This window comes from Artemia franciscana, chromosome 3 (assembly GCF_032884065.1).
Source record: "Artemia franciscana chromosome 3, ASM3288406v1, whole genome shotgun sequence".
Classification (NCBI taxonomy): Eukaryota; Metazoa; Arthropoda; class Branchiopoda; order Anostraca; family Artemiidae; genus Artemia; species Artemia franciscana.
The window spans coordinates 27,070,700-27,084,569 of record NC_088865.1 but is presented as its reverse complement, the minus strand read 5'-3'; the positions used below and the strand labels follow the sequence as shown (position 1 = coordinate 27,084,569).

Here is a 13,870-nt window from a genome sequence, read left to right as displayed (position 1 = left end):
AGAATTGTATCCGACTCCAGAAGAGAAGTTGAAAAATAAAAGCCTGAATCCAATCCAAATTCCTCGTACATTTCATCCGTTTTCCTTGCAGATAATATCCAACAACATCAATACATCACTTGCCGGGTACATTTTAAAGTAATCCTCCCAATTTTTACATCCTCTCTTGACCCAAACATATTTAGCAAATTCATATTCAGTAGTGGTGCATTGACGATCATGGAATGAATCTAAGCGGTTCTTTGGATGGCAATTTTTCCTCACATAACCTCTGGTTGGAGCTTTAGTACTCATACAGGTATATTCCCTTACTCGTTATTAAATCATATATTTAATCATCAGGAAAGTGCTGTTTGAGGAGGGGGACCTATTAAAATCGTTGCTTTTTTGTACTTGGATCAATTAACTTAGAGATTTTGGGGAAAACTATAAGAATCTAAAAAAATAGATTTTATTCCAGTGCGTATTGCCAGGTTCAAGTATTTCCATTTGAATTCAAAGAGGAGCACATTCTCAGATGGTTTCGGTATGATGTTCTATTAAAAAGACCCATCTACCCATCCGCCATATATGACTTCAATTTTGTTTGAATTTTCCAACGCTGGTAATATGAATTTTAAAAGTAGAAAGTATTATTTCTTAACGTTAGAATTGCAAGATTTATTTGTCAATCCACGAAAGTTGATCATGGTAACGGACTAACATTTCCATACCATCTTTAACAAATTCATTCTCACACATCCAACCCTTATCTTTGTTTTTAATAGCAAACTTGCCCTTTGGTGATAGAGTCACTGGATTGTTTACACTTTTCAGCCGTGACATTGACTTATTAGCAGTTTTAATAAGTGCAACCATAGCTGCGCCTTCGCAATCTTCCCTACGTGACGTCTCAAAAACCTCTACCATTTGCATGGTATTACTCGAGTCACCTGGTATTTATTGTGCTTGGGCATAGGCATCATTTCCTTAGCACGATTCGAGTTTGATGGATTGTACACATCTGTGAGTTTAGTCTCGATGTCTAATGCTACCTTGCGCTCTGCAGGGGATATTTTTGAAAGTTCTGAAATCGAAACATTGCATTATCAATCGAAACCATTTCCAGGGACAGGTACCCATGCCACTTACAGTGCCTCAATTGATTTTTTAATTTTAGTTCTGTAGGGAATCTAGACGGACAGAATGGACTGTAGTAGCTTGTCCTACCACACTTTTTACCCTCACTTAAAACCCAATTAATGTGGGGAGTAGGAAATAAATTTCCAATTTAATCAGAGTCTTCGGTAGGCTTGTAAAGAAGCCAAACCCAGGGTTTCTAGGGTTTAATGGACGGAGTCCTTATTGAATGTGGTAACCCCCTATTATCTTTAAGTTTCCGCTCTTCATATTCTGCATCATTCTCTAACGCAATTACTTCAATCTTTAACTACTCAAAAGCTCTTTCAAACATACCTATCCCCTTAAATGTTACAGGATATTGCCCCTTTAAACGACTAGAGTCTACGTTAGGAAGCTCTGCCCCCACCACATCCCCATTAAATTCCGAATTGTCCAAAGGTATCTTACTGGCATCATCTTTCGAGGGCTCTTACCCTGCGACAAGGATTGAATACTTAAAGCACTCTATACCCATATCGTAATGAAGGCGTTGAACACCTCTACTAACCTCTAAATCCGCATTATATTTTGCACCCTTCTTCCCCCTCCCACCTCTTATAACATTCCTTTGTAAAATTTGTTAACTTTAAATCTAAATTTTCTATAAATAACACTTTTCACCCACTCCCATTTTCATTATGATTCTCTTCCTTATTAAAAATACTTCCCAACAAATCTGAAGAACATCCTGAAAATTATGTAGGTCAGGGTGAAGTGTCTGCTTCTCTGTTTGCAGGTAATACGAGTACACTTCAACCGTCTTTTCATTACAAAAATATTTTTTAAGGGATGGAAGCTTTCAAACTGCCCCGCTCATCTGTCTTCCGAATCTGCTGTTCGAGAAGTGCCTGAATCTTGCTGACATAGGAGCGTCCTATGTCTGCTGGGTCCGTATAGATGCTATCACTTGTAAGAGTACTAAATGATTCTCCAAACTCAGCTATAAGGACAAAAATATTGCGCAAGGTGGTATCAACTAAATAGAAAGCATAGAAAACAGGGGGTTGGCCGATTCTACTTTGCCCTCCTCCCCCAAATCACTCTCACATTTCGGGGCGGGAACTTTCTTTACCTTGCCTTCTGGTAGCTGTTCAACTCATTCACAGTTCTAATCGAGATCGAGATTTTACAAATCCATCAAAATAAAAATCAAGGGAGCTACATTAATTGGTTTCATCCCATCACTTAAACCCCCTGACGTTTAATTTCCAGTGGGCCGCATATAGATTGTTGCAAAACTGGGCTGGTGGCAAAAAGATACCCGTCTCTAAGTGGTCAACATTAGGCCCGTGGTTTAGCTGGTAGTGCATGTATGTGAGCCTAAAATATAATAAAAGCTGTTTAGCCGGTCGAAACACATTTGATTTCACCCAGAGAAAGAATTTATGCTAGGCTGAAAAAGAAGCTAATATTTGTCTGAAATTTTTTAAGAGGGCAATTTAGCTCTTCGGATGTATTGAGACCACACAACCAACTAATGGTTTAATGACCAGAAATTATTCCATATATGGACCCCCAAAGTGTCCCTTTGGATATGTAGATACTACACTACGAGCTATAAATTTCAGATTGGAAATTACAACATAAACTTGGGTAAATTGTCCCCCTTTACATTTCGTGTTTTATAAAGTTATAAAGAATTACATACAGATAAGTTGTTGGTGTCCATTGGTGCTTCTTCTTCACCAAAAGAACAAGCCAGCAGCTCCTTGATCCAAGCTGGGTCATCATTGGTAGCCTGGAAAATAATAAAAATTGTTAATCTTTCAAGCATTTATGATTTTAAGCTCTAAAAGAGTATGTTGCTATGCTGAAAAAGAAAACCATTAATGTATAGGCCGGTGGGTCCTCAAACCCTTCTTAACTGACGAGCAGGGCCCTCAAGTGTCCTTTATTAACCTGAAAAGAATGTTTCATTTTAGTTTCTTTTCGGACCGACTAGAGCAGCAACGGTTAGGACTCTTTATATACCCAAAAAGAATGGGGTATTTTCACTGTGATGAAAAAATGGTATTGGTTTGGATCATTAATATAAGGATTAGGATCGCCAAATCCCTTACTTAGAGGCAACTGTAAAACTCTAAGTTTCCAAGATTAGAAAGCAGAATCTAAAAACCCCTCATTTGCATAGTGAAATGGTTTCATTAGCCTGCAAGGAAAGATATTTTATAGGATGGGGCACTATTATTAATCCCCCCTCTCTGAGCTAGCGAACAAGATCTCCAACATCCTAGTTATTTTCCCACGCCCAAAAACATTATTTTTTTGGCTATACCGCTAAAACATTAAGCTTTTCTTGAAACATCAAAGAATATTAATAATTTCACTTACCTTTGGACCGGCATCTTGCATGGCGATCTCCTCATTATGGGACGGAAGGGGGTGCATTCGCGCCTTATATTGGGATTGCAGGTCTTGAAGGCCCGGTGGCTTCACCTTCTTGCATGCTGTGGGGAGAGGGCCCTGCGTCATGACCTTGCAGTGTGGACTCACTCTCCCAACTTTGCATGAGATATTCCTGCCCTGTGATGGGGCTGCATCTTGGTCAGTCTGGATTATGTTTAATCATATGTTTAATTATGTCTGAGAGGACTATGTTTAATCAGGATTATGTTTAATCATAACTAGCCAATTTGATCAGGAAAATGTTTCTAACTTGTGAAAGTCTCATGACACCAGAGGATCTAATTTACCAAACAAAGGGGTGCCCCTTTTCGTGTATTGAACGCAAGAACGGCTGTTTACTGGAAGTTAAACCTTTACGTAATGGAGGGTACCATTACGTTTTAACCCATGCAGGTGCTTATGGATTTTTAATTCAGCTGTTGGTGTATGCTTCAAAGTGGTTTAATATGAAAACACGACCTGTACAGTAAGGCATATTTTGACATGTTAAAAAGATATTAATTTGTCACTGAGAAAACCGTGCAATAGCAGGGGGAAGGGGGTTTTTTGTTGCTATTCAAATATAGAGAGTAGTATGAGCTCAAATTTGGGTGAGCCCACCTTATGTTTTTTTTGGGGGGAGACTTTTTTTCAAATTTTTCAAATTTCCATAATCATTCATTTTAGAAAATCGACTTATACGTTCAAAATATAATACACGACTAAGGAATTTCCATTCTAGTACTCGGTTCTATACCTAAGGGGGACAAAGGGGGATTACTTGGACGCGGGTTTTTAAGAAATCAAAGAAAAAATTCACCCTATTACGTAATTAACACCTGCATCTTTTGAAAACTATCCCTATTATGCAACATGCCCCTTAGTCTTTCTCTGAGGGGGATTGCCGTTATACTTCTTCATCATCTTTAATCATTAAAGGAAAAAAGGAGTAGCCGTTATGGGTACCCGTAAAGTGCCTACTAGGTACTACTCATGAGATAAAATCGCAAGTTTTTAGCTGTTTTTTTAAGTAACCAAAGAAAAAATCCATCCTATTACGTAATTAACACCTGCATCTCTTAGAAAACATTCCCTATTACGCAACATGCCCCTCTCTGAGGGGGATCGCCGTTATACTTCTTCATCATCTTTAATCATTGAAAGAAGAAAGCAGTAGCGGCTATGGGCACCCGTAAAGTGCCTATGGGGATACTACTCGCAAGATAAATCGCAGGTCGGTAGGGTTTTATCAAATACTCAAAGTCGCATTTTTGTCAAATTCTCATGCTCATCATATAATTTATAAAATGGGCTATATACAAAAACTGACCTATGAGTTTGAAAGTCATAGCGACTTTGTTTCATCAAAGTCGCATTTTTATCAAATATTCATGCTCAGGAGATAATTTATAAAATGGGCTATATACAAAAACTGACCTATGGGTCTGAAAATGAGCTTGGAAAAAAGTTTTATAGCCCCTGCATGTTAACCTCTGTTTCTTCATCTAAAGATTCATCAAAACTAAATATTACATGGCAAAACAAAGAATTTCGCATTATAAATATATCTGACTGGCGTGGAATAGCAGAAACAACGAACCAACCGATATTTTGTATCCGGAAAGAGGCATAAATTAAGAACTTCTTAAGAAAAATCTACCAGTGGACCCATATCAGTTTTTTTTTTATAAATTAGATTTCAGGCTTTACAGTTTCATTAAAATAATGTGGAAATGGAATGACATATCTAGAAAAATTTCAAGAAATTGAATATATCTAATTTTAAATACAAAGGGAGTATCACGTAAGGTATATATCAGATGAATATCCAAAAAAGCTGTAAAATATCTTAGATAAAACCAAGGCCTTAGATTCTGAAACATTAAGAGCCAAAGAGTCATATTTTCATGTATTTGAGTGTAGCCCAAAACATAAGAGTCAAGTGTTTTCTTTGCGTGCTTATTATTTCTTTTTTTACTCCACATTCTAATACTTATTGTATAATTTTTTTCTGGGTTACAAATAAATATTTTTTATTATTATTATTATGTTTATTATATCAAGTGATGAAAGAACTCTTTCAAATAAGGCAATAAAAATTGTCCGTGATTCTGTTGATAAAGTACTGTCATCAGTGGATGTAACTAGCTTGTCGTAGGAATCTGACAGAAATCTAGGTTCATGCGCTGTTTTCTAACTCTCAATATCCAACTGAATGAGCCCTGTCCAAATTTTTTACAACCACTCGGTTCATATGAAGTGCTCTTGGGAAAAGACTAATAAATACTAAGTAAATAATGAACAAATGAAGCCTTATCACCTCTACTATAGGCCACGGTATAGCGTTGCCTCTGAAAAAGAGGAAATAGAATTTTCAATTTCTAACTATCTGAGTCCCCTTTGAAGTGTGCACGGTCACCTTTTCCATAGAAGCCTTAACTGCCCCCTGGGTATAAGTTACAACCCTTCCGCCGGGATGGGGGAGGCTATTTTTTAACCCGAGCAGTTTGTCACCTTATCGTGGGATTGTTTCAAACTTAATATCTAAAAATTCTAGCTCAAAATTTTGATCAAACACGTTTTGGGAAAAGAGGGTGTGGGCGGGATTGATGCCCTCCAATCACTTTTGATGACTCTCGAAAAGGTAACTAGAACCTTCATTTTCCAATCGAGTAAGCAATCTTTGAAAGTTTATACGACCACCCCTTATATAAAACCGTGTATGTCCCCGGGGCATAACTTAAAATAATTTTATGTATGCCCTCCAGAGCCCCCAGGCTCTGTGGGGCTGTGTTTATCCCGAAGTTTTATTATTTGATCTTTAAACTACTTTGAACAAAATGGCTTTATCAAGACTTTGATTGGATGCATTAAGTAAGAAAAAGGCTTTGTAGGGGGGAGTAGTTGCCCTCCGATCACTTAATGAAGCATGATTTGCCCATTTAATTAAACTGAATGGCAGATCAAGCTTAAAACGAACAAAAATGTTTTGCTACTGAACTATAAATGAAACTCAAAACAAGCATAAATTAAATAAACAATCATAGCAAACACATAACAGGACAGGTAGCCTACTAATACAAATGAGTAAATAAATCTAAAAACAAGTAAAAATTATATTTTATATACAAATCAAGCTTAAAATCAACAAAAAACACTGCAAACTGGAGTTTGGATACTGCCTCCTTCGCTAACTGTAAAAATGAAAAACCTACTGCGTCATTGGCGCTGTACTGAAAACTAAATCTGTCTTGAACAGTCTTGGAAAAAACTAATAAAATAAAGCTAAACAGTTGATATATAATGATAATAATTGTCGAATGCTCATCAGTTGAAAATTTTCATTTTCAGTCCTTTAATAACTGAACAAGAAAATAATTGTAATATGATTCACTTTCAGTGAAGACTTTCACAGTTATGGAAGGGACAGTATCCAACATCTTGTTTTTATAAAAATTGTATTTGTCTTGAACTGTCTTGGAAAGAATTAATAAAATTAAACCGAATATCTTATGTGTAATTTTAATAATAATTGCTGAGAACTCATCAATTCAAAATTCAATTTTTCTATAGTATTTATTTTTATTTTCGATATTGCAATAAGTACGAAGAAAATACTTGAAATATAATTCGTCTTCATAAAGCACCAATGCCTCAGTGGGTTTTATACTTCTACAGTTAGAAAAGGAAACAGTACCAGAAATATTCTTTGTAGTGATTTTTCTTCATTTTAAGCTTCATCTGCATATTCAATTTAGTTTTTACTCGTTTTTAGATTCATTTTCATTTACATCACTACCTGTTGTATGTTTGTTTGCTATGATTGTTTATTTAATTTAAGTTCGTTTTGGGTATCATTTGCACTTCAGCAACAAATGATTTTTGTTCATTTTAAACTTGATTTGCATATTCTATTCAAGCTTTACTGATTTTAATATTTATTTATTCATACATATTATTACCTGTTTCATATTTTTTTTTTGCTTTGACTGTTTATGTAATTTCTGTTCATTTCGGGTAATATTTATTCTTTTATAGTAATTTCAGCTCGTTTGAGTTTGAATTAGTGTAGGTTTTTATTTCTTCTAATAGTAACATATGATACTGTGCTGTATCCCTTTAACATAAATTAGGGACTAGCTTTGGAATCAGAAAGGGAGAGCTGTGGATGTTTTTAATGGTTTCTTTGGTTGTACAGTTTGCACAAACTGTACAACCGAATAAGCTAATGTGTTCAAAACGTGGTAGATCATTCAACGTACCACTTCAGTGAATGTCTTGAATCAACATACGATACTGTACAACATGACTTAGAAACCAAATTAAAATCAGAAAGTAAGAGCTATGGATGTTTTAAAGTTTTTTTTGGGTATACTTTACACAAACTGTAGAGCCAAATAAAGTAATACAGGTGTTCAAAAACGTGGAAGAACATAAAATATACCATTTAAGTCTAGGTCTTGAACCAACATATGATACTGTGCAACACGAATTAGAAACTAACTTAGAAGTCAGAAAGATAGAGCTATGGATGTTTATAAAAGTTTCTTTTGTCAATTATCGCTAGCCATAGTTACAGATTGCTGGAATGATCTGAGGTCAACCAATGTCCTCAGAATAAACTACCTTTCTTTAAACTGAAATCATTATCCTACATGCGATCAAAAAATCTCCCACCATTCATGCAATAGAAGAGGTGACTAAAAGGATCGAAGCTGATTTACTTTTTCAAGATTAAAAAATCAAAAAATCGATCAAAAAATCTCCCACCATTCATGCAATAGAAGAGGTGACTAAAAGGATCGAAGCTTATTTACTTTTTCAAGATTAAAAATCAAAAAATCGATCAAAAAATCTCCCACCATTCATGCAATAGAAGAGGTGACTAAAAGGATCGAAACCGACTTTAATTTTAGCATTGTCCAACCTTGCATCATATAATTAAGATGTCAGAACTCCTCAGAGATCAAAGCCACTAAAAATACTCGTAGGGAAGGAATGGAGTTTGTCACCCTTCCTGCCTCTTGTCGTTTGACTACCAGGAGGCCACTATGGTCTCCTCATTCCTAGAAATAAAGGAAATGAATCAAGTTTCACGGAAGTTTAAATGCTATGCCAAAACCAAAAATAGGAATGGCTGGAAATCATGAGGGTAATATTGAATCTAGTAAATAGATTCAGTAAATTTGCACAGAAGCTAAATTACTTTCCAATTTGTGACAGATAGTGAATAGTGATAAACCTAAGCATTTAAGAACCCTGGCGCAATTGAAAGGAAGTCTTGATAGCCTATAGATAACCATATATTTCAGACTGAACTCGAAAGAATTTCCAATTATACTAAATTGTTTGGTTTCAGCATTTTGGGTAGCTTTTTACTATATTACTAATAATGGGACTGGTGTTCTCTTGAAGCAAATCATACTGCCGTGTTAAAATAGAAACGGCAAGGGAAACCGACAAACTATCCTCTGCATGTGCTGTGAAAGCAATAAATTACATTCCAGTTTCTTGTTTTTTCTGCATTCTGCTCTATTTTGTAATAGCTTATATCAAACCTTATTGCCACCAGGTCAAATACAGCCACAAGTAAAGAACCTCATGAAAAACAAATACTTTGGACAATGGAAAACGGAAAGAGTGAGAAATTAATATCTAAGAACCGAAAAACCAGGGGCTGTTGAACTTTCTGCAGGTGTAGTAATAATATTCAAACTAGCTTAATATCTTAGCCAACTCTTTACCGCTATGTCTGCAAAATATAATTATATTGTTTGTTTATCCAAAAGTGATTTCTACAAATAGCAGTAATGTTGAACAGAATATATCCATTTAATATATTCAATCTCAGCCAGCACGGAGGATAAGTATCTGATGCTTGCCTTAAATATGTGCTCCGGGAGTTAATGTTGTAATTCGGAGGGGCTCAATCGAATAGAGCCCTCTTAAAAGTTTATGTAACCGTCTCTTCCATAAGAACTTTATATGATCCTGGGGCGTCATTTGCAATACTCGCCTCCGGGTTCGGGTGGCTCTGTTATCCCTGGAGCTTTTTTTAGATGAAATTTGGTCTATTTCGAACAAAATGGCTATACAGATAATTCAATCGGACGTATTTGGGGAAAAGAGGGTGATGGGGGGTTGCCATCAGATCACTTTTGACTCTTAAAAATAGAATTATAACTTTCAATTTCTAATTATTTGAGTTTCATCCGAAGTTTATACGACAACGTCTTCCATAAGAAAACTCTATATGACACCAGGTTCTAAGTTATAACGCTTCCCCTGGGATCCTGGGGGATCCTCTCAACTACGCTGAAAAAAAATAGCTATCTCAAAATTTTTATTAGATATGTCTTAGGAATTGATAGGCGAGGAGGCCTTGTTGCCCTCTCTTTACTTTTGACTATTGAAAAGGGGACTAGGCCTTTCAATTTCCAATCAAAAAAGCCTTTTCCGAAGTTTCTACGACAACAAATAACCATCTCAAAATTTTTATCAGATACATTTTGGAAAAAACACGAGGTGTGGAAGGGGTATCCAACCTCCGATCACTCTGAATCTTAAAAAGGGCACTAGAACTTCTGATTACCAATCCAATGAGCCTCTTTCGACAAACGTTATATTCAAGCAGGGCATAACTTATAACCTTTGCACTGAGGGCTCTGCGGGGGGGGGGGTATCCTCAAAGACATAATTTCCCAACCTATTAACTACGTTGAATTTTGTTTTGATTTGATGTGTTTGGAGAAATAGTGGGCGTGGGGGGGGGAGATTAGTTGCCCTCCAATCCCTTTCGACTGTTATAAAGGGCATTAGATGTTTCAATTTCCGGTCGAATGAGCCCTTTTTGAAGTTTCTACTACAACTTCTTTAAAATGAAGTGCCCTGGCGCAAGACCAAATAAAAAAATACCTTGTGCCCACATCACTCTTTACTTAGGCAGCATTATTGCGTTGCCTATGAAAAGAGAATTAGAACTTCCAGTTTCCAATCATTTGAATCCCTTCCGAGGTTTATACGACCACTTCTTCCAAAAAAATCTAATAAGCGCACAGGGCATAAATTACAACCCTTCCCCCAGTCTCGGGAAGCGGTGGTATTTTGACCCCTAAGCTTTTGACATCTGGTCGTTGCATTATTTCAAACAAACTGTCAATCTCAAATTTTTGATCAGATGCATCTGGAGGGGGGTGATACCCTCTGATCCCCTCGAGTTATAGTAAGGTAACTAGAACTTCATTTCCAACAAAATGAGCCACTTCCAAAGTTCGTGTGACTACCCCTTACATAAATACTTTATTTGCTTCCTGTTAATAACTTAGAACACTTCTCCGTGCTCTGGGTGTTTTTTTCAACCCTAGAGATTTTTTTTTTATCTGATATTTAAACTATTTTTAACAAAAGGACTATCTTGAATTTTTTTGGATTATTGTAGGGATAAGGAGTGTGTGTGGGGGGGGGGACTAGATGTTCTCCGACATCTTTTTATCCTTAAAAATTGAATTAGATATTTCGCGTTCGAATCAAATGAGTCCTCTCTAAGGTTTATACGAGCATCCCTTCTATAAAAACCATATGTACCACCAGGTCAGAGCTTATAACACCTACAATCGGGCCTTAAGGGTTTGCGTCGACCCCAGAGTTTTGTTATCTGATTTTTGAACTATTTTTAACAATATGACCTTCTAAAAATTTCTATCAGATATATTTTGGGAAGAGGGGCGGGGGAAGGGGGCTTGAGGTCCTTTGATAACTTTTGACTTTTAAAAAGGGTCCTAGAACTATTAATCTCCAGCGTTGCCTCTAATTGAGGCGGTAGCAGGCAGATATTGGTCGAGTCATTTCTAAATATTATAAAACAATATTTTCGTATAGACGTAGATACTTGAAGATGGTTGACCGATATAAGGTTGAAGTCAAAAATTCAAACGATCCAATTTGTCGGCGCAAATAGCACCTTTAGCAAGTCGCTTAGTGGGAAAACCGAGACAAATTATCTTCGGCCCAAATGTAGGGGGGGATAGTGTGCTGTTCTTACTTGACATACGGTAGTTGCCAGAATTCTTGATAACAGGAAGTATTAAGCATACGAGCCTTATTGCACGCAAACTTATTGTTGTTACGCAAATCAAATACTTTCCTCTTACAACATGCGACCTTGACTTTGTATACTTTAAGGTCAAATTCCCTGGGATTTTGATTTATCTCTAATGATTTATAAAAAACACACTAAGAAATTTATGTCAACTTAGTACCTTATCTTTGCGATGAAAATCATAGACGACGGACCAGTTATAGTAACTAATTGATCCAGGATGATTAAGTTAGCGTTCTTAGCTGCTATAATTCTAACAAGTAAGAGTGAGCGGATAGGTCAAATTGGCGTAGACAATGGTGGGCCACACGGTATATGGAGGCTCTGGGACTACTGCCCACCCTCTCAACTTGCTTCTGGCTTCTCCATGAAGGTGAGGAAATGCTTACTAATGTTTACCAATAATTCAACCGTTTTCAGCAGCTATTTTTTTATTTCTGTGAAACGCTTTGGATTTGTTTTAATGTCCAAATATTAAAATTTTTCAGCAAAATCTAGGTTCTAAAAGCATGATAAATGGTTTAAAATTTGTGGTAAGAGATCAAAGCAAAAGAATCCCAGGAATAGAGTTTGACAGGATATCGCCTTTGCTGTTTTTAACGAGGGAAGAAGCCTTATTTGCTTTCGAGCCTTATTTTGGGGTGATTATTTAACTAAACAAAATTTGCTTCACGTTTTGTTATGTTGTCTTTTGATTAATAGGTCCTCTCCTCTTAAAAAGGAATGATTTCATCTGTCCTCTCCAAAATCACGCTTTGACGACCTCTTTTTTCATTATGATTGCTTGATTATAATCATTATTGCGTTTGAACAGATAAATGTTACTAGAAATCACCAATGGTCTCGAGCATATTAAACAAAAAGTAAGTATTGACTTTAAAGATAAACTACAATAATAGATTTCAAATGACTAAAAAAGATAAAAAAAGGAGATGAATTTAGAAAACCTAAAATAACGCCATAATATTTCAGTTGAAAAAACATAAGTTGAAATCATAAGTTGTAATATTCAGTTGAAAAAATATAAGTCTTGTTGAAGGAGCAACATTAAAAATTCATAAAAAACATAAATTCCGGTATATGAGGGGGTTCGAACCCTCGTCAATACCCGCTCTTTACCCTTAACTTCGAATTTTTGTTCCAAATTCTTTAAGAATGGCCCCTGATTCACAGAGGGTTTAATTAGAATAGATAACTCGTTTGAAAGTACTAAAACACTTTAGCGTAAAGAGCAAGGTATTGACGAGGGGGCGAAGCCCCTCATGTATCTAAGAGTTTCCGCTCATCTTAATTTTTAATGTTGCTCCTTACTTCCAGTTGAAAAAGCTTATTTTTTTATTTAATTTCCAATCGTTCTTTAAGTAATGCTGGGAAATTTCGCACCCCCTTCATGAAAAATTTCCTTCTCCCATAAGAAATTCTTCCATGGAAAGATCCTCCCACGTAACCTCCTCCCCTGACCACCCTCAAGAAAAAATCCTTCCCTGAAAACGTCTGTATACTTTCCAATAACCAACAATATATGTAAAAATGGGCAAAGCTCACAACTTGTAGCCCTTCCCCCGTGGACAGTGGGGGATCAAGTCATCTTTAAAAACAATGGATATTAGGTTTTTTGACTATGCTGAGCAAAATTGCTATCACCCAATGAAAATTTTGATCGGGAGACTTTGGGGAAAAATGAGCTTGGGAGGGGATCTAGTAGCCCTTCCATTTTTTGCTCACGCAAAAGGGCATTAGAGCTTTTAATTTCCAGTAGAAAGATTCCTATTGCAATATTCTAGGACAATTGGATCGGTACGACCACCTCTGGGAAGAAAAGGAAAAAAAAACACACATTCGTGGTCATTCTTCTGGCGAAATATACAAAATTCCACATTTTGAAGATAAGAGCTTGAAACCTCTGCGGGGGTTTTCTGATGCACTGAATCTAAGTGCGTGATTTTCATTAAGATTTTATGACGGTTAGAGGGTGTTTTCCCCTTTCGTCGACAATAAGATAAATATCCTTAGTCTCATAACTTTTGATAGGTAAAACTAAACTTGATGAAACTTCTATTTGAAATCAGCCTAAAACCCAATTCTGTTGGGGTATCTATTAGTATTGAAATTCCGTTTTTTAGAGTGTCAATTAATATTGAACAGGGTCGCTCTTTACTTGTTGTTCGTTACCACGAACTATAACCTGATTGATCACCACAAACTGTTTGGTCATTAGGAATCAGC

General features: G+C 36.3%; 1 protein-coding gene across 2 annotated transcripts in view; it reads left to right on the top strand.

The window, feature by feature from the left end:
• The window catches only part of LOC136025100 (vitelline membrane outer layer protein 1 homolog), a 47,816-nt gene that overhangs the window by 14,498 nt on the left and 19,448 nt on the right, over window positions 1-13,870 (top strand). Inside the window, exon 1 of one of the 2 annotated variants that reach the window (XM_065700823.1) lies at window positions 11,799-12,017. The exons of the other annotated variant lie outside the window; for it this stretch is intronic. Coding sequence (XP_065556895.1) covers window positions 11,865-12,017 — 153 coding nt within the window. The 5' untranslated portion in view covers window positions 11,799-11,864. Of the gene's footprint in view, window positions 1-11,798; window positions 12,018-13,870 lie in introns of those variants that run through there. 2 annotated transcript variants of the gene reach the window in all.